The sequence below is a fragment of the Eschscholzia californica genome, unplaced genomic scaffold (genome assembly GCF_041429995.1).
Source record: "Eschscholzia californica isolate CP2 unplaced genomic scaffold, dmEscCali1.0.p SCAF_1, whole genome shotgun sequence".
Taxonomy (NCBI): domain Eukaryota; kingdom Viridiplantae; phylum Streptophyta; class Magnoliopsida; order Ranunculales; family Papaveraceae; genus Eschscholzia; species Eschscholzia californica.
The window spans coordinates 17,008,100-17,032,750 of NW_028238198.1; the positions used below are offsets into that span (position 1 = coordinate 17,008,100).

Genomic DNA, 24,651 nt, shown 5'->3' on the forward strand with positions numbered 1-24,651 from the left:
TGATAAATCTATCTCTCCTCCACACCTCAGATCAGGGCAGGCCTCGGGATGGGGGTAAATCTGTGTTCGGATCCACCTTCTCGTGATTCGAGACAAGACATACCTCAAGGTGTTAAGTTGATCTTCGCAGACCTCCCCTGATGTTCTCAGATCCAGATTAGAGCTTTTTGCCATGGTTGGTTTCTCACGAAGCCAAAACAAGGGTCGAGGGCCCATGGAAATTCGTGTGGTCTTCCCATGTCAAGTCTCAGGTGGCAGGTCTCCGTCAGATCCGACCCCTGATGACTTTGGCGATTGTTGCCTCGTGTATTCTGTGGCCAATCTTTTAACTTTTTGAGTTGGTGAAAGGTGACTAATACGTGGTTCAACATAAACCAATGACGTTGAACTCTAAAATTCTTAAAAGAAGTATTGAACCAATAACGGTGGATATCAAAGATCTAATAAAAATTTTGAACCAATAATCACCTGTTAGAAAATAATTTTTGACGTTTGTGGAAAGCCGAGTTGCCTTTGGGAACCAAACCAGCGAGTTGGTCACACCTTGGGGGTCAACCAGAAATATCTGTGATTAATGATCGTAGTCGTACTAAGAGCACCTCCCATGCAAAACTCAAAAAATCTTTATTTATCTTACGTGTCAAGCTCCAATTGAGATTCTCACTTCTAGGTGGCGAAAATAGAGATCCTCATTTTTTTGTCTCCAGTGCAAAATTCTAAAGTTGTCTTATTTGCTTATGTGGTGTAGTTATTTTGGTAAGTAAATAATTAATTATTTAGAAAATATAGAAGACTCGATTTCTATTGGTTGAAAACAAATATTGATGAGTTGGACAATTAAAGACATCTCAAGAGGACACTCTATTTCTAGAGTAACCTCTTGAGATATCATTATTCCACCATCGACACGTCATCTTAGAGAACCAAATAGAGTGTTGCATAGGAGATAATTTTTAAGAAAAAACTTTAAAAATCATATGTGACCCTCAGAGTTTCTTAGATTGAGTGTTGCATTGGAGATGCTCTTATGTGTCAAGCCCCAATTTAGATTCTCTTTCTTATATGGCTAAATTGAGTGTCTCTAATTTAGAGCATCTCCAATGGGACACTCTAACAAAAACTGTCAATATAGAGACACTATAAAAAAAAAAATTTGGTCTGCAATGGAACTCTCTAAAATCTCTCTACTTAGAGCATCTCCAATGGGACACTCTAATAAACACTCTAAAAGTCTAGTTGTCAAGTGTCAAATAAAGATTCTCTTTCGTAGTGTCAATATAGAGACACTCCTCTAAATTTGTTTGGTCTCCAATGGAGATCTCTAAAATCTCTTCTTAATACACACGTCACTTTTAAATTGAATAAGGAAAAAATAGTTGAAAAGAAAATGTTTCTATTTGTTCAAATTTTAAAGTGACACTTAGAGAGTCTCAAAGAGACACTCTAGTTTTAGAGTTTCTCTCTCTAGAAACTATATAATAAATGTGTCCACCTCATAATAGAGAGTCTAACAAAGTGTTCCATTGGAGATGGTTTTTTAACAAAAACTCCAAAAAGTCATATGTGACACTCTATAAATATTAGAGATTGAGTGTCCCATTGGAGATGCTCTTAAGACCTTCTCCAATGCAACACTAAAAAAAACTCTGATAGTTACATATGTCACAAATACATTTAATAGGAAAAATTGGTTGAGAAAGAAAGACTTTCTATTGGTTCGAAAATTAAATTTGATGATTAAGACACTTACGACTCTCAAAGGAGGTTCCAAAAATAGAGCTTGTAATTGAGACATCTCAAAATTAAATGCTTCTACGTCATCTTAAGATTTCAATTGTATTTTTTTTTTATCTGAAGATGTTTTTTTATAAAAAAAACTTTATGGTGTGTTTGGATGCGGAATCATGAATCCGCGGATTCATGAGTCCTTGGAATTCATGATTCCACGGATTCATGAATCCTAGTAATATTTTTTAGATCGTTTGGCAACTAAGATTTCTATGATTTATTATTATTTGAGTATTTTTAAACGTCTTCAGAAAAAATATGATTTTTGGAAAAAATAATGATTTTGAAAAAAAATAATGATTTTGTAGAAGGAAATATTTTTTTTTGTTGATTTTAAGTTTGAAATTTAGGTTCATTAATCTAAAATCCTAGGTGGTAAGGTTGGGTTTTGGTCCAATACAAATTTTGGAATTAGGAATCCTTAAGATTCAAAGAGTCCTAGGATTCTTGGTAGTCAAATAGACCAAAAATTCATGATTCCTACTTTTGATAGGAATCCTACTTAGGAATCCTGTAACCAAACACCCCGTGAAGTACTAGTAAAGATTTTAAGGTTGAGCGTTTCATGGGATACGGAGAATGAAATTAAAATCGAAAACAAGGGCATTTCATTTGGGATATGGAGAATGAAATTAAAATCGAAAACAAGGGCATTTCATTTGGGATATGGAGAATGAAATTAAAATCGAAAACAAGGGCATTTTCGAACCATTTTTATAAAACGTCCATCTGAGAAAACTCTTTCCAGTTTCCAACTTCATCGTCTTCACTCCTTCACTCTCGCCCGATCAGCCTCTCTCTCTCTCTCTCTCTCTCTGCAACTGGACCTGAAGGGTAACCTACCAGAGAAGCTCCAAAACCCACTTCTCTCTCTCTAAAACTCTCTCTCTCTCTCTAAAACTCCATCCACAATGATGAAGAAAACCTATCTCCACGTCGTTTTCTTCACATATATTCTCTCTCTTCTTCTTCTCCAATCTTCAGCCGAGATTAAAAACCTAAAAATCTCATCTGATTCCCGCCCAATGATTCTCTTTGAAAAATTCGGATTTACTCATTCAGGTCATGTTAACATTTCAGTCAGCGATGTTACTTTCAGTTCAACTCTAGCTCAACCTGAACCTTCTCGTCTCGGTTTCTTCCTCTTATCAGAAGAATCCCTAATTCAAGTATTACTTGAAATGGAACAAACCCCTAATTTCTGTGTTCTCGATAGTCATTTCATTCTTTTACTTTTCTCTTTCAAAGATCTAATTCCACCTCAAAAAACTTCCTTTAATCGATCGTATCCAGTTACTAACCCTAATGAATACAGTCTCTTCTTTGCTAATTGCGCACCTGAATCTCAAGTTACCATGACCGTACACACCGAGATCTACAATTTAGATCTTGGTGGAATCAAAGATTTTCTTCCGGCAGGTCAAACTCAACTCCCCATGCTTTATTTCTTGTTTTCATTGGCTTATTTGACATTTCTAGGGTTTTGGATCTATACTTGTGTAATGAACAAACACTCAGTTCATAGGATCCATCTATTAATGGCTGGGTTATTACTAATTAAGGCTTTAAATCTTATTAGTGCTGCTGAAGATAAACATTATATCAAAAGTACAGGTACCCCCCATGGATGGGATGTTCTATTTTACATCTTACAATTTCTTAGGGTTGTTTTGCTTTTCACTGTGATTATCTTAATTGGTACTGGATGGTCATTCTTGAAACCCTTTTTACAAGAAAGAGAAAAGAATGTTTTGATGATTGTGATTCCACTTCAAGTTATTGCTAATTTAGCTTCTGTAGTAATTGGGGAAACAGGACCTTTTATTAGAGATTGGGTAACTTGGAATCAAGTTTTCTTATTAGTTGATATTGTTTGTTGTTGTGCAATTATATTCCCAATTGTTTGGTCCATTCGATCTTTAAGAGAAACATCGAAAACTGATGGAAAAGCAGCTAGAAATTTAGCAAAGTTAACTCTTTTTCGACAATTCTATATTGTTGTGATTGGGTATTTATATTTCACTAGAATTGTTGTATATGCTTTAAGAACAATTGCTGCTTATAAGTATTTTTGGGTTAGTAATGCTTCTGAAGAAATTGCAAGTTTGGCTTTCTACTTGGTTATGTTTTATATGTTTCGACCCATTGAGAAGAATGAGTATTTTGTTGTCGACGAAGAGGAAGAAGAAGCTGCACAATTGGTTCTTCAGGAAGAAGATTTCGAACTATGATCAGTTTCTGTGGGTAGATATTGAAATTTGGATCTGTCAGAGCTCTCACGGTAACAATTTCAGACAAGAACGTTGAGCTATTCAAGAATGAGTTTCTGGGTATGTTAAAGTGCTGCTCCCGTTTACATCTATTTTTCTTGTTAGTAATTTAATGTTCCTTTTTACTGTATTGAGATCGAAAGTTTTATTTCTAAGTTTCTAGTTTGGGCAGTGGTGAATGATTAACTGTACTAATCGTTCTTTTAAGAAGTGAATGTCTGTACTCTTCGTAATCACAATTATGAATTAATTCGCATTCTTCATTAAAATCGGGGTAAATTTAAGTACACCGATTGTCAATTATATTGATGTTCTTTCTATATGATTTTGAGAATTCAAATGATGCTTTGGTTATATCACTTGTCTGCATGACTTATTGTTCGTTGGACCATCTCTAGTACTTGTTTGCCTATATCGTAATCAGTGTGCAGCAGTTCAGCGTTTCATTTACACAATTTTTTTGCCAAGACTTGGTAATCCATAGAAGTGGCGTCGATGTTTGAATCACTCCTAGAACTCTAAGATGACATGTAGTTTGCTTTTCTACATGTGAGTACAACTTAGGGAGGAGAGAGAGAGAGAGCCTAATGAGGCAGGCCGCATGCCTCACCAGCATCAGGCTGTGGTCGCTCCCCTTTTCGGCCTAAACAGCACTGTTCTTTTACTTAGTTGTACTGACAGTTATATGCAGGATCCATCCTTTGTGGCCCCTTAACTCAAATGGCGTGGATTAGGGGACAAAGCATTCCTTAGCGGCTCATTTAGCTTGGATGGCTCAAATTAGAGAGATTGGGCCAAACGTCCGAAATCACAACTTTTATAAGGAGACAGTCCGCGTCAGGCCCAAATTAAAGGACAGGTCCAAGGAGTCAGAAGGGTGTTAAATTACGACTTTGGGCATTGTTTCTTGTAAAATTACGGAAAAATGCCCCTCCGTGAAAACCCTACCTACCCCACGTTTTCTCCTTTCTAGCACGACACGTGCACTTTCTCTCTCAAACTTTTCTGTGCTTTTCACTTTTTCACGTCTTTTCCTCACTCCTCAATTTCTCTCTCATAAATTCTCTCAGTACTTTATATCTCATAAATTTTCTCTCACCTAAGTTATCTCTCATAAACTCATTCTTCCTCACCTGAATTATCTCCCACAAACTCTCTCTCTATAACTATTTTTTTTTGTTAAACTACTCTCTCTCTAATAACTAGTTAATACTTTCAACAAAAAAAAAAAAAACTAGTTAATAGGAAAGTAGTTATAGAGATATTTTGTTGTACGTTTACAAGCATTTCCTCCATTCGTGTGTGTACCGGTCCATAATATAGTTTCTTTTCATATAAAGTAATTTCCTATACATTCGTATGTACAGGTCCACAATATAGTATTTGCTGGACATTTTACGGTGTATAATATATATTTTTTTTGCCTTGCCTTTTTAACATGTACAAGAATTTTGAAGTGTACTGGACATTTGTGAATGTACCATAAATAATATAATTTTTTTCTTTTACATAATCATCTAAATGCGGGAATATATATGATATTTATTAGACATTTACGAATATACTGAGAATTTTCTTGTGTCATAGTCAGTTTTGTATTGGGAATTTTCTTGTGTACCGGAATTTTTTTATGTGTCATTTGGTTATGTACTAGGTACTTTCATCCTGGGAATTTTCTTTTGTGCCGGAAATTTTTTATGTAATAGTCATTTAGTTATGTGCTAGGCACTTTTGTACAGGAAATTTTCTTGTGTACCGGAAATTATTTTATGTACTAGGCACTTTTGTACTGGGTATTTTTTGTATACCGGGAATTCCTTTATGTACTAGCCATTTGGTTATGTACTAGCTATTTTTGTACTGAGAATTTTCTTGTGTACCAGATTTTTTTTTATGTACTAGCCATTTGGTTATGTATTAGATACTTTTGTATTGGGAATTTACTTGTGTGCCGGGAATTTTTTAATGTAATAGTCATTTAGTTATGTGCTAGGCACTTTTGTACAGGGAATTTTCTTGTGTACCAGATATTATTTTATGTACCAGCCATTTGGTTATGTACTAGACACTTTTGTACTGGGTATTTTCTTGTATACCGGGAATTGCTTTATGTACTAGCCATTTGGTTATGTACTAGCTACTTTTGTACTGAGAATTTTCTTGTGTACCGGAATTTTCTTATGTACTAGCCATTTGGTTATATACTAGATACTTTTGTACTGGGAATTTACTTGTGTGCCGGGAATTTTTTATGTAATAGTCATTTAGTTATGGGCTAGGCACTTTTGTACAGGGATTTTTCTTGTGTACCTGGAATTATTTTATGTACTAGCCATTTGGTTATGTACTAGGCACTTTTGTACTGGGTATTTTCTTGTGTACCGGGGATTGTTTTATGTACTAGCCATTTGGTTACGTACTAGACACTTTTGTACTTGGTATTTTCTTGTGTACCGTGGATTGTTTTATGTACTAGCCATTTTGTTATGTGCTAGGCACTTTTGTATTGAGAATTTTCTTGTGTACCGAGAATTGTTTTATGTACTAGTCATTTTGTACTGAGAATTTTCTTGTTTACCGAGAACTATTTTATGTACTAATCATTTGGTTATGTACTAGACACTTTTGTACCGAGAATTTTCTTGTGTACTGGGAATTGTTTTATGTAATAGCCATTTTGTTATGTGCTAAGTACTTTTGTATTGAGAATTTTCTTGTGTACTGAGAATTGTTTTATGTACTAGTCATTTGGTTATGTACTAGACACTTTTGTACTGAGAATTTTCTTGTGTACTGGGAATTGTTTTATGTACTAGCCATTTTGTTATGTGCTAGACACTTTTGTACTGAGAATTTTCTTGTGTACTGGAAATGTTTTTATGTACTAGCCATTTTGTTATGTGCTACGCATTTTTGTAGTAAGAATTTTCTTGTGTACCGAGAATTGTTTTATGTTATGTGCTAGGCACTTTTATATTGAGAATTTTCTTGTGTACCGAGAATTGTTTTATGTAGTAGTCATTTGGTTATGTACTAGACACTTTTGTACTGAGAATTTTCTTGTGTACTGGGAATTGTTTTATGTACTAGCCACTTTGTTATGTGCTAGGCACTTTTGTATTGAGAATTTTCTTGTGTACCGAGAATTGTTTTATGTACTAGCCAGGTTATGCACTAGCACTTTTGTACTGAGAATTTTGTTATGTACCGGGAATTGTTTTATGTACTTGCCATTTGGCTATGTATCAGACACTTTTGTACTGGGAATTTTGTTATGTACTGGTCATTTGGATATGTACCGGGAATTTTGTTATGTACCGAGAATTTTGTTATGTACCGGGAATTATTTTATGTACTGGTCATTTGGATATGTACTAGACACTTTCCTAAATTTTACTATTTTTTTCTCACGGGTGCATAACATACTCGATTTTAAACTGGAAAACTATTTTGTCTTTGTTTATTCCTGACCTTATCTCTTAAAAGTGGGTTTTCAAGAGGTAAGAGAGAGAAGCTGAAGATAACTTTCTTGATTGTCTATTATATCTCTCGGTGTAGCTAGATTTTGAACTTTGAAGAGATAGAAAGTGATTTTGAACTGGGTGTAGCTAGATCTCAATGGTGGTGAAGAAGAGAAAGATAAAATCAAATTTGAGTTAGAAATGAAGAAATAGTTTGTGGGTTGATGTTAACATTTGGATGGGGATCTAGGGTTTTGTTCTGTTTTACTTTTTATTAAGCTTTTTTAGATAGGATTTGATTCGATTTGGGTAAAAAGATAGAAAGAAAATAGTGAGTAAAAGTGAAGATCCCTAAGTTTTTTCAAGTGGGGGGGTGATGTATAGTGGTTCTCAAACTTCATCAAAGACATGAATCTTTCAGTCATCAACTTTAAAAAATCCATCAGAAGGAGGAGATTTTCAGAGAAACAATAATAACAGAGGAGGTGGAGAAGTTTCCATGGATGTTAATCTTTTTCATATGCGTCAACAAAATCAACAAGTGCCAAAATCAGCAACAATTAAACTCTGGGTTAATGAGGTATCGATCTGCTCCAGTTCTTTATTTGTTAATCTCATTGATGGTGATGATGATGAAGGTGAATGACGTGATACTTTTATACCTCCTCCTCATTCAAGTCCATAAGCTGAAACAATATTTGCTAGATTCATGTCTTCTAGTGCTGGTAATGATTGTGATCTGAGAGAAATAAGTGAGAAATCTACATCCATTATTAATTGAAACCCTCAATTTATGGCACCCATGGAACAAGAATTAGAAGATCAAAAGGGGTTTCCTCCTCAATATAAAGCTGAGAGAGATTTTAGAGAGAGAACCCAAGAGAGAGAAATGTAAAAGAGAGGGGGATAAAGCGGCATTTATTAGAGAGAAACTTTTTTTTTTTTTGTTGAAAGTAGAGAGAGAAACTTGATAAGGGTAAAAGAAGAAGAAAAAAATAGGCACAGCAAACAAAACAGCTTTTTAGTCTTTCAATCTTACAAAAGCTGTCATTTGGACCTGCCTCATAATTTAACTCTGACTTTAGGGCCTGCTGTAAAATTTTATTTAGCAGAGGAGTAAAATGGGAATAGGGAGTGTGTTTTTGGACCTATGGCTCATTTTTGCCTCAAATTAGGGGGGCAACCATGTTAGACGGGCCACAGAAGTGTTCTAAAATCTACTATTAGTCAATCAGTTAACTCGTCAAGAGAAACCAGGAAAAAGTGGCAACAAAATGGGGGTCTGGATCTAATCCAATCAACAAATTTTCCAATCTATCCCTCCATTGATCAATCAAATGGTAACTACACATACCCTAAACAGTACAAGTTCAACTGACCCAGAGATATCAGCTGTCAGATTACTGCTCATTTCCCAAAGAGTCCCCACATACATACCTATGTTTCTGATCTGACATCCATAAATCATTTACAAAACCTAATTGAAAAAGCCAGCAGAAAGAAACCACTGGGTCGAATACAAAGGAATCACCCATTAAATAGCATAGATTGGATTGACTTCTGATTCGGAAAACTCGGAATGATACCACGAGTTAGATCCACTCCTCTTCGAATATTTCTCTCTCTTTCTAATAGATCGGGTTCGTTTTGATTTAACTACATAATAAGTCATGGTACCAAGAACGCCTGCCATTATAACTCCTCCCACAACAGTAACCAAGATAGCTGCCCACCTGTGTCTTCGACCAACTACAATATATGACGAAGCAATGAATGCCACTGATGTGCAAACCGATGCAAGCCACATTAACTTATTGATCACTTCCACGACCCGTCTTTCGGATTTTGTTTCTCCTCTAACTAGTGTAATTTGAACCACCACGACGGCTAATGACGTGAAGAGAGCAATTGCGTTAAAAATGAAGAAGATCTTGAACGAAATTTTCCCTACTGTTACTGCCATTCCGTTATCATCATCTCCGCCAGGAACAGTGAAGATAGCAGCAAAAGCAACTGTGGCAAATAGAACGGCTACCACAGTTACAGAGTTAGTGGCATTGTTGATTCCTTCTCTATGAAGCTTTCTGAGTTCCTTGGCAATTCCATGGACGTTTTTGTTAGTTTTTCTCGTCTGTTCCAGTTGTGTGTGGACGTCATTCTTGATTTGTGTGACGGTTTTTCTGAGTTCGTCTCTTGGTTGATTTAGTTCGTTTGCTTTGACTGCACCATAACGAGCCAAACACTCTCTTATCTCCAACGAATCTTCTGAGTGAGGGAGTCCTTCGGCTATATCTAGTGCTGTTTTGTGATCTCTATTCAATGCATTGACATTGCTGTCTGGGAGGAGTAAGAGCTCATTCACAATCTGCAAGAATTAGAGGTAACCCATTAAGAAACACTTCCACACATAAGATGCCTAAACTAGATTTTTAGAAATTACTAGATTTCCAAAATTAGGAAACAATAACATCAGAAAGCCATTTTTAAAGAAGAACAAAATTTGCAACTCTAGTCATATTTTATATTTGCATTCACTTCCAAAATAGTTGAAACTGAAATTTTGTCAAATAGGGTGGCAATGAAAGAAGTCTAAATCAATCACAATTACCAATATAGGTATCGTAATTTTCCTTAAATGTATGTGCATTCTCTAAGTATAAAAGTGCTCTTTCATCATAGATGCCTATCTCAACTTCAGATGGCTGGTTAGCCTTTCCAAAATTACAGAAGGAAAAATGACCAAAACTCCGGTCAAATTTTATATTGGCAAAAAATAGTCAATTTTTTTTAGACTTCACCTCCCTATGTATTTATACAGTTTTTTCACAGGGAGCCCAAGCCTAACGAAATACTAACATGCCCTTTTAATCAAGACCATCAGGAAATGCATGATATCTAGACTCTAGAGCATGAAAAGTTTCATCAATACCTCCGCCCGCTTTTTCCTGGTGGCAATGTGTAAAGCGGTGTTGCCAAACTTGTCAGGGAGCATCACTATAGCTGCATCTGCACCGAGAAGCAACTTTACAGCTTCACAGCTCTGTCCTTTGACAGCCATATGCAATGAAGTCTGTCCTTTCTTATCAGTCCTTCGTGCCAACTGTGGATCTCTGTCTAGTAATGCTTTTACGATGTCTACATGCCCTTGACGGGCAGCAAAATGTAATGCATTTTTTCCATTTGATCGAGCAATTTCTAGCAAGGTTGAATCTTTGGATAGCAATTCATGAACTACTGCTGTATGCCCCCTTGTAGCTGCAGAGATTAGGGGAGTTGCATTTGACGGACTAACTGTTTTGCTTAATCCGGGATCATGGTCTAACAGAACCTGAACAATGGCTGTATAGATATAGTTAGTACAAGTGTGAAAACCAAGACGGCAAGGAAAAAAAACAAAAACTCAAATAACATGTGAGGAACTAAAGGATGATGTTGGCTCGTTGAGCTCGGCCTTAGGCACTGTGAGCCTGTCTCAATCCCTAGCCTGAGCTAGCAATGACTCTGATATATAACTAGTGTATTTCATAACCAACGTTACATACAAATTCTACGAGTATTCCTAGCTCACTATTATTGTTTCAAAGTTTCATAGAATATATAAGAAAAACAAAGATAAAAGGAGGAAGCTAACCCAAAGTCTCAAACTGAGGTCGGACTCCGGTGCCAAACTCGGACCAGACTGAGGCTGCCCCCAAGTCCGAGTACGAGCGGACTAGCGAGCCGCAACTAAGTACTAAATGAAAAAGGCACAAAAAGATGCAGGATATACTGAATAGCTGAATGAGTACTTGATCTAATCCATTGTTGTGCCCCCATTCTGTCCCCTATGGGTACCCATATTAGAGTCCTGGCAACTAATGATTAGTAGCAACCGAAATACACTAGAATTTAGATATCTAGGTAGGTAATTTCTATTTATAGTTTATCAAATTAGGAAACAAAATTAGAGTAGGAATATGATTTCTAAAACCTAGGGTCGTCCCAATGGCACTAATCTATATAAGGCCCATCTTCTTCTTATTTTAAATTCATTCAATCAAATAACACCCAGCTTTAGTTATTACTATGAAGTTTTTCCGATGTGCTACGTCATTACTAGTAATGGTAATTCTAGAACCTCTATTTTCAATCCTAACTTGCCTAACTTAGAAAAAGAAATCAGTTACTGCTAATGATCAAATCTACTAAACAGGTAAGAACTACTAACCTAAAAAATTAGCTCCTTCTCCTCTCAAAACCCCATCTAATCTAATCTAATCTACCTTAAACATTGTCAACTATCACAAACAAGTTATCAAATTTAGTAAACTGAAAAGCAAGCTCATAATTTCAATTCGAAGCAATAAAAAAAAATTGAATCACCTTGATGGCCTTGACTAGCAGCTATATGTAAAGCATCAAAACCAGATCGATTCTTCTTCAAAAGAGTCTCTTTAGTACTATACTTCAACAATTCCTTAACAACATCTAAATGACCTTTATCAGAAGCAGTAAAAAGTGGAGTTTCTCCTAATTCATTAACTTCATTCATAATAGATGACCTAATTTCAGCAACTTCAAGATCAAATTCAGTTCCAGTCAATGTACCAATGATCATTTGTTCATCAATATCATTTAAAATCTGTTTAACTCCAGTTAGATCTCCACGTTGAGCAGCTAAATGAAGTTCTGTATCATTATGTCTACCTGTTACTTGTTTTACATATTTCTTCTTCTTATTTCCTGATTGATCTATTCTCTTACCAGAATTTGATAAAACTAAAGCTGGAGCTGTTGAATTTGATGATGATGATGGTGATGATATTGATATTTCAATGAAAGGATTTAATTTCTGATTCAGTGAATTTAAACCTTTTTCTGCTAAATCAACAGAAAAAAAAATATCATCAAAATTAAGTTCAAATTTAACAGAAATTAAACAAGGATCATCAAGTGATTCTAAATGAAAGAGAAAAAGATTACCTTCCATTATGATTTCTGAAGCCGTCATATTCTTTCAGTTCTTATCTTTAAGAATCAAAATCAGTAGAAATCATTGAGTTTGAGTGAGTTTTATGAGAAATTTTAGGGTTTGGATAGTTCCTTTTATGATTGTTAAAAAAGGTGGAAGGAAAGAGGAAGGAAGGTGCTTGAGAAAAAGGTTAGAATTTCTGTGTGTCGTTTTCTTGCTTTTTATCAAGTAAACTTGAGGAAGAAAATAAAACAGTGGCTATTAGGATTTAGGACATGGGGCTTATTGTGAATCCATTATCCATATTACCATATATGTATGTATCATCCATATTTCTTGATGAAAAAAGTAATACAAGATATAGGATTAGTCTGTCACTTATAGTCTCTTCTAGCATTGTTTTTTCGATATTGATACAATTGTAGGAAACTATTGACAGAGAATAATTGATGTATAAATAAAATTTAATGGATGAATGACGGTTTTGTTGACTAATCTTATTAATGTTTTCTTTAGTTTGCTTGACTTATTTACTCTTATATTAGTCCAAGATTGTTACTTACATAAATAAATATAGGTAAATAAAGGATAAGCTTGTGTTGAAATTATGAAGAACAAATTAGTGTGCTTAATGCAAACCAATCAATAGAGAAAATTGTTGAGTTGTTTTTGCAAAGGAAATTGTTGAGTTGTTGTGCAAAACTTATTTAACTAATGTTATTTTGACATTTATTTACATATAATATACATCTCTTACTTCTACTCCAATCTATGCAATGGACAAGACTCAAAGACTCAAAGAAACTTCATATCATAATGGGACTAAATTCAAATAAATAAAATTTAAAAGAACAAACCATGTGTTATTGGAAAAGAGAATCTTTTATCTAATATATAAGTAATGCTTTGTTTTTTTATGGGTTTTGGTATAGGAAGAGCATTTTTTTAGTAAAGGCATTAAATATGGGGGTGCTTCTAAAGGCACCTGACCAAACAGCTGTTAGCATCCAAAAATATTGTTGACTCAAGTCAATGATTTTTGACTCGAGGTCTCTATAAGCACCAATTTTTAATGTGGGTGACGTTCACATTCTCCGGCAACGGCCAATAACAAAAACTAGCAGAAAGAACATAAGAAATATAAAGAGAGAAAAGGTTTTAGAGAGAGAGAGAGAGATTTTTTAGAGAGATGAAAGATCAACCGCCAAACCCATATAGGGTTCTTCCCTGTCTCTTGAGAGCATAAACGACATCCATGGCAGTAACAGTCTTTCTCCGAGCATGTTCAGTATAAGTAACAGCATCACGGATGACATTTTCAAGAAAGATCTTCAAAACACCTCTGGTTTCTTCATAGATCAAACCACTTATACGTTTCACACCTCCTCTACGAGCTAATCTCCTGATTGCTGGTTTAGTAATACCCTGAATATTATCTCTCAATACTTTCCTGTGTCTCTTTGCTCCTCCTTTCCCTAAACCCTTTCCACCCTTTCCTCTTCCTGACATTCTTCAAACAGATTCTTACTTACCCAAAATGAAAAATGGAGTTTTTTTTAGGTTTCTGATGATGATGATGACTGATTTGATGAAGAAGAAGATGAAGGCTTTTTATAAGGGGGATTAGGTTTTGAGTTTTTTTTTCATTTTGGCGCGCAGATTTCGCATCAAGGATTTTGTAAGAGCTTAGAGAGAGAAAAAGTTTAAAATCCCCAATTTTGGATGAATTTTGTGAGGGTCAACAAATAATGGACCGGTGCCTACATACTTGAGTGGTGCCAACAGAGAATAGAGCGGTTGGGCGTGGTGCCAACAGAGATGGATGCTAACAGCTGTTTGGTCAGGTGCCTTTAGAAGCACCCTAAATATGGAGAACACTCTTTTTAGAATAGGGAGGGATAAATATTTTTTTTTAAATATCCCAAATTTATACTTTGGTCCCTCCCATCAAACTATTTTGGACCAAAAGAGAGAGAAGAGAGTATCCTCCTGTTCGACTAAAAACTTTCGAGAGAGAAGAGAGAATCTTGTCCGACCTAAAACCTTCGATCAAATCAAAGAGAGAGAAGAGAGATAAACATCTTGAAAAGGAGAAAAGTCCTAAATCTGTTTGATTCTATCTAAAAGGTAGATATAGAGATAGAAACCTAAACCTTAGATGACTAACACAACACTCCTTTCTCTAGAGAGTTTGTAATTCATGTTATTGCTTGATTTCCTCATAGATTTTTAGGATTTTAACACTAATTAAAGTAACTTTTGAAGATTTCAAGTATCAATATTGCAATGAAGAATACAAACAAGGATGTAACTCGAAAAATATATAACTGACATTTACATAAAAGAAATTTCGCTTAGCATAAATAAAATTCATTAACACCAACTGAAAATTTTAAAAAAATTCGGCCAAAGTGGTTGAAAAAACAAACTAATTTCAGCCATCTCAGCCGAAATTTATTACTATTTTCAGCGGGACCGGCCGAAATTTGTTATCTTTTTCAATCGACCCAACCGAAATTTGTCATCTTTTTCAGTTGTTACTACCGAAATTTGTTCTCTTTTTCAACCGAACCTACTGAAATTTGTTGTCTTTTTCAGTCGATCCAACCGAAAATTATTTACGAAAAAAACGACCGAAAACCCTAAAACGTATGTTCAATCATAGAGGAAGACAAGAAAATGATATTTCTTTACCTGAGACATATTATCTTCATTATAAATGTATTTGTTTAAGTCGATAACTTCGTTTAAGTCGATGTCCTTCTTTAAGTCGATGGTTTCGTTTAAGTCGTTAGGTTCGTTTAAGTCGAAGGAATCTTCTTTATTGATGTAGGTTGCCTCCTTCATTAACGGTGGTTCCTCATCCATGAGATCCTGAGGCATCATTAAAAGCTCGAAACTAAGAATATAGTGATGGTAAACTTTGCAAGTTTTTTAATACTAATGGTGATGTTGATAGTAGTGGCGATATTAGGGGTTTGGTTGTTTATGTGAGAGAAACTACAAGTGAATAAATACTAGATTTATTATTAATTTTGATCTAAGTCCTTCTATTTTGGCACTATTTATTAAGTGATCCTTATAAAACCCTCTTTAAACTAATTTGGTAAAGGAAGAGCAAATACATAAATTGACCTTTCTAACGCACTGTCTTTACTAAATAGTGTTCTTCCTATACCAAAAGCCTTTTTTATTGGTACACTTATAGAGCCATTATTAATGTATTCGTATATACGGCCGATAAGCATGGTCTAATATCATTGAGTAAAAGGGCAATAGCTATGATTTGTTTATCCTAAAACCAATCTAGATGGGAAGTCCAAAACTTTTTGCTTCCTTTTTGTATTGAAACAGGGTCCGAGAATGCCCAACATGTTGGCCTAATTGGATAGGGTTACTGGGCTTCCATGCCCAACATGTTGGCCCAAACAGACCCAAACTGCCTGTTATTTGGCGGGTTGGGTTGAAGTAGTTTAGCCCAGGGTTGGGTCGAAGAAGCTCAGCCCAACCCTCTTGAACCAAAATATAGAAAAATATATTTAATTAAACAAAATTAAATAATGTCATTTGGGCTTATATGGCCAACCTACCCAAATCTTGGTAGTTATTTAGTGGGTTAGATCAAACGGGCTTAGCCTCACTTCCTTGAAATCAAAATATAGGAAAACGTGTTTGATTGATGATTGTCTTCCCATACAACCAAAAATAATCTAAGTTCGGTTTTTTAATTTGTTTTAGTTTGTGTTTTCAACAATTTCTACATGTTCGCAAGAAAAAAGTTGTTTACAAAGTGGGTTAATTTTATGATTCAAACACGATAAGTGAATAAATAAGTTTTATGAGTATCAAGATAATATTTCTAATGCATTTTCTTTGTTTGCACGGTGGGTTAATTTTACAATTTAAACATGATAAGTGAATAGATAAGTTTTGTGAGTATAAGGTACTATTCTAGAGTTATATGAGTATCAAGTATTTTCTTTAACTTCTCATAAAAAAAAAATATATTTTCTTTAACAAAAAAGAAAAGAATACAAGTATTTAATAATATCAAATGCATCTTTATAAACCGTATCAAATACATGTTTTACCAAGTACCAACAAATCAAACATCAAAACAAGCTTATAAACTCTATAAATGATTTTATTATTTATCATCCAAACAAGTAGTTTGAATTAAGTTTAAAGTTGGGCCTTTGTCTTATCCAAAATTATATTACATTAAAACTCAACTACCATTCCCATCGTTTCATATAAGAGAATTACTAGAATTTCTAGATATCTTTTCATCCCTTTTTCCCAACATGCCTCTACCTTCTCTCCTTTTCCTCTTGCTTGAATCACCTCACACCATGATTACTTGAATCTCCCGCAGAATCTTGCTCTTTTATTTCCTACTACACCATATATAACATGTTTTGGCGGAGATGAGACAAAAGATTACCTTCATGTTTAGCTGGTTCTTCATGTTTATTAGGAAAATCTATAGTTGTTTTAGCCTAGATATCGATTTAGAATCTGAACTGGATATAAGAAAATTGTTCTGCCGACTAATCAATGATAACCAACTTCATACCATCTCTAACTTCAATTAGATTAGAACCAGAATACTATATTTTTTTTTTGTTGAATTACAGGATATTATATCTGATCACGATAGTTAAAATCTCCTTGATAAAAGATAAGGCATTTTATTAAAAATAGTATCAATGATATCAAATACATCATTCTCCCTATCAAAGTATCAATTACATGTCTTTCAACAATTCAAAGACCTTTATCAGTAGTATCAATACACATTTTTAGAGAAAGAGAAACAGTGCATTATAAATTCATCATCGATTATCGAAATAAATGAATCATTCTCAACATATGTGAGCAATTTATTATTCAACCAGTACGAGAGAACATCCTTCTACTGAGAGTTAGTATTGCCCTGTATATGGAGAAGATTAAATATATATTAAGAAAATATTAATCATCAATTCTACTATAAAAATTAGGAAAAGTATTCTGAAATCTAAGAAAATACAAAATAAGGACTATATAACTATCAATTTACAAATACTGTATTTAATAAGATTGCAAGTTAAAACTTACTGAACCAAAATTACCATAAATGGGTTATTTTCACGATTAGCCTCCTAAAAGATGACTAGCTTCCTGCCTAGTGCCCTAAGTGCATTTTCAATGGGATACTCAAACTCCAACACTTAGAGTGTCCCATATTGTGATTTTGGAGTTTTTTTTTGTCTCCAATGGAGATCTCTAAAATACCTCTACTCAATACATATGTTACTCTTCAATTCAATATATAAAAAGTAGTCAAAAAGCAAGAGTTTTTATTGGTTAGAATTTTAGAGTGACACTCCAAAAAACCATATGTGACACTCTAAAGTGTTGGAGTTTGAGTATCCCACTGGAGATGCTCTTAAGGGACAACGCAGGAAGCTAGTCATACTTTAGGGGGCCAATCGGAAAATAGCCTTAACTAAAATGAAGAAATTTTTAGACTTTGTCTGGTCTAGGCCTTCTTTCAAAACCTCTTCAAATTTTCTCTCATTGATTGGGAAAAGAAATTTAAGGGGAGGTTCATAGATAGGATGTTCACAGAGAAACTTTAAAGCTCGACCTTAGTTGTTGCACCTAAACAAGTAAAGTTGGTTTGAGTTATGGTGTTAATAAAACATACCAAAAATAGGAATATATGATATTTCATTGTTACAAGAATAATTATCATTATACATCAAGAATGTTACAACTAGAAGCAACCTTCTAAAACGAATAACACAATGATCGGACAAGCTTAACCGATGGATACCATTCCATCATACAATAAGCTTTTCGTGAATGAAGACACTATATCTAAAAAATAATCAAACATGTAAGAAAACAAACCAAACAAACACTAGAAAGAATCGCCAAGTGAACAAAGGAGATGGAAGCCTGAAAATTGTAACTCTACTTGGGCAATAACGGCTCTGTTTGAGGATTCGTCTCATTTTCGCTGATTCTCCATTTACCAAGGAAACCCGATTGCCTCTCGGGTGTCTTCGTCTTCTCCGACACTTTTGAAGTTTCTTTTAGGCTCTGTACATGTTGTAAGCAGACCTGAACTGCATCATGAACCCTTACAAAAAACCACTCTTTCCCAATCTCTTCAAATACACCAGATTTGGCCAGAGCTTTTAATACTTCTCGGTTCGGGTTGGAAATAGCTATCTGCACGAAACGTAAACTTATGAATCTGTCTATTTCGGAAAAGTAATTTAATGAAACGGACTATTTTTAGGTACCTGGATATCCCGTGATTTGTACTCCTGGTGCAGGTCTCTTAGAGTTTGAACTGCACTAGAGTCGATATATGTAACAGCTGCACCAAAAATAAGAAAATCATTTTTATTATGATTGGAATAGATAATATAGATTTCGAGTACTTCAAGGGAGACACAAGAATGTCGCGCAATGAAGAATAGCTCGAGAGACTGTGTGTGTGTGCGTGCATACACATGATCAGATAATTCAAGTGAATCGATGAACTTACGTGCCATCTCTAGAATAACAAAATGAACTCTTTCAACATCTGGTCCACGTTTTGTTGACCCATCGGTGCAAATTTCATATTCCCGTAACCTGGTAAATAGAATATCGGATAAATGAGTTCATCATTTATTTCCATTGTTCCAGTGAATCTCTTGAACAGAGGAATCGTGTAAAAGGAGATAAAATTCTTCACCTGTCTTTTATATAACTCGTATTTGCAAAATAAATTGGTGCATCAATACGAACAATCACAATTCCATTATATGTATATGCTTCTGGGTACTGTTGAGTGTTTCTGTACACAGTTGTCCCAGGAAGACGTCCCAATACAGCTACAACGAAACCGTTTCATCAAATACACGAAAAAGGAAGAAAATTTAAATAGCCAAAATAATTGTAAAGTTCATAAATCGTTAGGCAAGAAGTTCACTCACCAATGTGCGGATTTGCTGATTCATGGATGACGAATGCAAGGGAGACACCAACCTACAATTTCAGACCTACATTTAGTTTTAAAGACTTAACTAATGCTACCAGAAGCATCTCAAGGATGTTTGTAAAAGTTGTGTTAAACTGAAGTTTGTAGTATCTTTAGGAATCCACAACAATATCAAACCAAACCATAGCCTAGGATATATAGTGCAAGAAAAGAGTAAAAACGTCCTTTTAGCATATCGAAGGGATATAATGAAAAGATCTGTTCCAGGATTGGACATAGCCACATAAACAAATTATGAAGCCTTACCCCAATAAGGACCCCAATCTCAATACCAAGGAACAATGTTGTAACACTAGTAATAACCCAGAGAAGAAAATCTTTCTTGTCAACACGCCATAAGAAGATAGCTTGGTCGTAGTCCACCTGAAGTAATTGAGGCGAGAAAAGGAAAACGGACCATTAGATGCTTAAAGTTAAGCAACATATACAGTGAACTTAATCTTGGTACTGTAGCACCATTGATGATTGGCTTAAAAAGTAATCCTTTTAACTGAAGCATCTTTTGTTTGATGAAATCTTTTTTACTTTCGGACACTAATGTGAATTAATTACATTAACTACTCAAGCTCTTCAGATGATTTTGTTACACTCACCAGACCCATTACAGCTGAGATCACAATGGCAGCCAGGGCACACTAAAAAAAATAAAAAGCATTGTTATTGAAAGCAATCGAATTATCAATTAGATTTGATGATGGATTATCAGGGCTAATGTCATACTTGAGGAATTTCTTTAAATAATGGTGTCATGAATAAAAGAGCGCTTCCCATTATGATCCCCATAATAATTCCAGATAAACCAGTTTTCGCTCCACTTTCGTGATTCACAGCTGACCTAGAAAATGATCCTGCATGCATTACCACAATGTTATGCTTCAGCCACATTCTGAATATGAGATGACTCCACTGGTCTGCCTTACGTGGTCACAGGAAGTAAACAAATGTGAACAGCGGTTGCTACTAGTGTTAAATGGCAGCAACCAGCTCTTGCCATATCTAAGCCTCTAAGGTTACGAAAGCTATAAGCATCTGACCTGTTGTTGGATAAGCGGAGAAGAACGAACCACATATGTTTGCCACACCAAGACCAAATAACTGAGTGGAAAACAGAAGAAAGTGTCAGATTGTACTAAATTAACGTCACTATTCGGCTCGATCCTCTGAACCGATTGGTTACGATTCTTGGAATCAGTATAAAGAGGAATTGGCTTATTCATTATTTCAGAGAATACCTCCTGATTGGAGTCTAACTCATAACCATTCTTTGCTGCCAAAGCTTTAGCAATCCCCACAGACTCCTGGTATGGAAATTTAATTCTACCATTTAGTGAGGCTTCAATAAGAAAACATGGAGCATGCCAAGGGAAATTAACTAAACGTGTCAGGCTTACCAGTATAGCCACACCTGTGATGAGAAAAGCTGTGGGAATCAAAGACTTTGCCTGATCAAACCTTTTGGGAACTGAAAATTTAGGAAGGCCTTCGGGTATTTCTCCCACCTAAAAGATAAATTCACTTGGATATAATCGATAATAATAACATTGTAAAAGCACCATAATTTGTCAAGCGCATAGAACTTTCAAACACGTTAATCTACTACTGATATGAAAGAACGTAGAGGACTTCTATTAATTAGTGTACTTTACTTTTAATTCCGTTACTATACAATTCATGTTGCGTTAATGAAAAGTGAACTTTTGTTATCTTTTAGTTAATAGTTTAATATTCATCTCACATACATGTGCTATTGGCTTTGCTATTGAAGTCCTTGGCTAGCCAGTGGGCTGACTCCACCAGCTGTACTCATCCTCCCAGTTTTCATCTAATTTAATCATCAACTAGTGTTAGACTCAAACGACTACAGAAGACTATTTAATCAAACTCTATTATGCATATGACAAGGGAAATGCAAACTGAAAACCATCTACAAAGTCACTATTGAGCTTTTGACACCATTTTAATCCAACTACATTGTGTTTTACCTATTTTTTTGCCACTACAGTTGTTCATATATAATTATTTCACCTACTCAAAGCGTCTTATGGTTTACAGTCAAACAAGCAAGAAGATAGCAAGTGATGTTATATCACTTTACTGATAGATTATGAAGCACAAAGTAACTCAGAGATTTCCGTGGGCAAGATCACATTGTTGGATAAATCACTCAACAACTGAGACTTTAATTATACAATTTGATTTAATCCTCACCAAAGAAATGGAAGGAGGCTGGAATATCTTCACAAAAACAGTACCCACAACGACTCCTGTAAGAGGACCAGCTGCACGTAAAATCCGCAAGTACTTTTTTGTCTTCCCCTGAACGTTAAAGACATGAAGAGCCACTAAGAAAAGATTGGATTGTGAAAACAGTAATATATAGATGAAACTAGATTTGGAATCACCGTAATGCTAACAATCAACCCCTACCAAGTGCTTCATTACTAGAAGAATCATAAGGATGATAGATCCCATTACAAAAGGTGGCCAAGAAAACTACACGAAAAAGAACAAAGAAGATCAGTCATCAGAAAACGATAATATAACAAAAAACAACGCAATACTACCTCTTATTGTGCAAATTGGATACAGATTATATTATATCAAACTCAAATAGGTTCTAAGACGTATATTTAGAATTAGTAGAGCATTTACTTCGATGTATGTAAAAGCACACCTTATTGGCTCCAGCAATGATACTTTTGATAAGCGGAACAATTTTGCTGCTTCGCACGATGCTGTATCCCAAGAAATATTTGGCTTGAGACAAGGCGATAATGATGGCAGAAGACGTTGTAAAGCCAGAAATCACAGAGTGACTGATGAAATTAATGAGCCATCCCAGCCTAGAGATAATAACAGATGGCACGATTTTAATAGATAGGTTTTCCAAGAGAAAGCCGATAATGTGATAAAAACTCGTGTTCTTAAATATAGATACACCGTGAATCGGTGACTGAGTGAAAGAAAGAGACGATTGGACAAGATACCTCAAGAGGCCCATTACACATTCCAATATGCCAACCATAAGCGCCAACAATATCGCAAGCTCTGTGTACGTCTCTCCACCAGTTTCAGCAATGCCACCCAAAACATTAGACACCAAGAGAGAAACCAATGCTACAGGACCAATTGCAAGCTGCCGAGATGACCCGAATATTGCATAAACAAATATAGGGACAAAACCAGAATCTGTTTATGATCAAAACTAAAATCAGTACCCGAAAACTCAGATATTAATCAAGAAATAGACACCCAATAATGGTTACAAAATTTCCCATTACCCCAATTTGTTTACTTAGAAATAAAAGCAATAAGCTTTAACCAACTTACAAAGTCCATAAATTGGATGAAGCCCAGCCAACTTTGCATAAGACATTGCCTGATTAAGTTCAAAACAACAAATCAAAATTAAAAAAAAAAAAAAAAAAAAAAAAAACTCAACCAACATTCAACCATAAAGATGTCCCATCAGTTTGACTAGTTAAACTAATCCTAAAATAACTTCTGACAATAATATCTCCACAGATGTTAAGTTTATGGTCTTATCTAACTCAAACCCAATTGACAATGAGTTCACCTAGACATCGTATTATTGGTTAATAGACTATCAATTTCCAATGAGGGACTATCCATCATAACTATCCATAGACTATCTACCATAACTAATTTAAGTCAAAATCACTAAGAAATTCTTCATAAATTGAAAAGATGAAAAATCAATCTAGAGAGAGAGAGAGAGAAAGAAGAAGTACCTGAGGAACAAGCATAACACCAACAGTAATACCAGCCATAAGATCAATTTGAAGATACTCTTTCAAATTATAATTTCTTATCCATCTAATACAAGGTAAACAAAATTCAATCCATTCTAACCACGTCATACTTTTAGTCTTTGATTTCAATTTCTCTAAAAGAGGTGGAACTGACGACGAAGAAGATGATGATGAATTTGAAGGATGTTGTATCGGAATTATCTTCACTTGCCGGTTCAACGTCGTCATCGATGATGATGAAGATGATGACATTGAAGCAAGATCACGAGAGCTTGGTGATGCGTAAGTTATCTCCATACATACAAACTACTCATCAACTCAGCTCGCTTACTGAGTTGAATCGATTCGAATCCCTCCCAATTTCCCTCTTCAAACTCCTCCAAATTCGTCTATTCCTTTTAAAATGAAAATGATGGCAATCTGAATCTATCTCTATAATTACGAAAATACCCTTATATTATTTATATATACTGTTTGTGGGTCCTATATTTTTTATGAGTACGTGGATCGTTGGATTAGAGTTAAGTGGGCCAACAAGGTGACATCTACGGTGGAGAATCCAGGAAAGAGAAGATGACATAATGACCGGAGAAGTCAAATCTTGAATTTGTTAAAGGAGATGCCTTAAAGAGGTAATGATGGGTCAGGGGCATATTTGTCATTTGATGTACAAGGAAAAAAATGAGGTTTATGTGGTCGGTAATATGGGTGAGGTTCATTCTAACATGTGATGTCAGCCTTCATTATTTGTGGGAATAATAATCTATTCACAAATAATATCCATTTTGAGATCTTCATACCCAACAAGGCAAAAACAGTACTTATTTGTCTTTCTTTTAATCTAATTTTAGGGGGGGGGGGGGGGGGGGGGGGGTAGTGGAGCAAGACTTTCGCGGACTCTCAAGAGTCCGCGAAAGTCTGAGGCATTCAAATCCAGACATTTGAGAGTCCACGAAAGTCTGAGGCATTCAAATCCAGACATTTGAGAGTCCACGAAAGTCTGAGGCATTCAAATCCAGACATTTGAGAGTCTATGAAAGTCCGAGGCATTCGATTGTAGACAAAATATGTCCCAGACTTTGGTAGACTTCATAGTTTGATGAATTTGTGAAGGATTTGGGACAAATTTGGAAGCCAAAATGTCTTTCAAAAAACAAGAGACATTTGAAGTCCATCATGTGATCAAACAACAATAATAATATTAAAATAATAAATGTCTACCAAATGTCCATCAATGTCCACAAATATTCACAGATGTTTACGAAAGTCGAAAAATATATTTTTGAAATGTTAGTATAAATATATTATTTCATGTGATTAAACAATAATAATAATATTAAAATAATAAATATCTACCAAATGTCCA

At 35.0% G+C, this 24,651-nt stretch overlaps 4 protein-coding genes across 6 annotated transcripts; 1 reads left to right on the top strand and 3 right to left on the bottom strand.

Annotated features, from left to right (window-relative positions):
* The first annotated feature begins 2,561 nt into the window (after positions 1–2,561).
* On the top strand, positions 2,562–4,230 carry LOC147564658 (protein CANDIDATE G PROTEIN-COUPLED RECEPTOR 7-like). Its single transcript, XM_086648748.1, has one exon. It carries the CDS (start codon positions 2,700–2,702, stop codon positions 4,017–4,019), a length of 1,320 nt encoding a protein of 439 aa, XP_086504874.1. The 5' UTR covers positions 2,562–2,699; the 3' UTR covers positions 4,020–4,230.
* Positions 4,231–8,824: 4,594 nt separating this feature from the next.
* LOC147564659 (ankyrin repeat-containing protein ITN1-like) lies at positions 8,825–12,989 on the bottom strand. Of its 2 annotated transcripts, none has more exons than XM_086648727.1 (4): positions 12,482–12,989; positions 11,882–12,379; positions 10,449–10,858; positions 8,825–9,884 (listed from the first exon to the last, which is right to left on the bottom strand). In XM_086648727.1, the coding sequence occupies exons 1-4, from the start codon at positions 12,507–12,509 to the stop codon at positions 9,054–9,056; spliced, it is 1,767 nt and encodes a 588-aa protein (XP_086504853.1). In that variant the 5' UTR covers positions 12,510–12,989; the 3' UTR covers positions 8,825–9,053. The 2 variants fall into 2 exon arrangements, with proteins under 2 accessions (XP_086504853.1, XP_086504862.1); XM_086648736.1 differs by having other exon boundaries at positions 11,882–12,376; positions 12,482–12,967.
* A 593-nt stretch (positions 12,990–13,582) lies between these two features.
* On the bottom strand, positions 13,583–14,047 carry LOC147564660 (histone H4). Its single transcript, XM_086666070.1, has one exon. It carries the CDS (start codon positions 13,977–13,979, stop codon positions 13,668–13,670), a length of 312 nt encoding a protein of 103 aa, XP_086522196.1. The 5' UTR covers positions 13,980–14,047; the 3' UTR covers positions 13,583–13,667.
* A 4,121-nt stretch (positions 14,048–18,168) lies between these two features.
* On the bottom strand, positions 18,169–23,881 carry LOC147564661 (sulfate transporter 4.1, chloroplastic-like). Of its 2 annotated transcripts, XM_086648960.1 has the most exons (17): positions 23,265–23,881; positions 22,843–22,891; positions 22,500–22,701; positions 22,187–22,355; positions 21,940–22,005; positions 21,721–21,828; positions 20,904–21,011; positions 20,745–20,810; positions 20,547–20,607; positions 20,233–20,360; positions 20,106–20,147; positions 19,759–19,875; positions 19,448–19,499; positions 19,207–19,345; positions 19,015–19,103; positions 18,767–18,843; positions 18,169–18,692 (listed from the first exon to the last, which is right to left on the bottom strand). In XM_086648960.1, the coding sequence occupies exons 1-17, from the start codon at positions 23,580–23,582 to the stop codon at positions 18,432–18,434; spliced, it is 2,052 nt and encodes a 683-aa protein (XP_086505086.1). In that variant the 5' UTR covers positions 23,583–23,881; the 3' UTR covers positions 18,169–18,431. The 2 variants fall into 2 exon arrangements, with proteins under 2 accessions (XP_086505086.1, XP_086505093.1); XM_086648967.1 differs by lacking the exons at positions 18,169–18,692; positions 18,767–18,843; positions 19,015–19,103 and having other exon boundaries at positions 19,203–19,345.
* Positions 23,882–24,651: the final 770 nt, after the last annotated feature.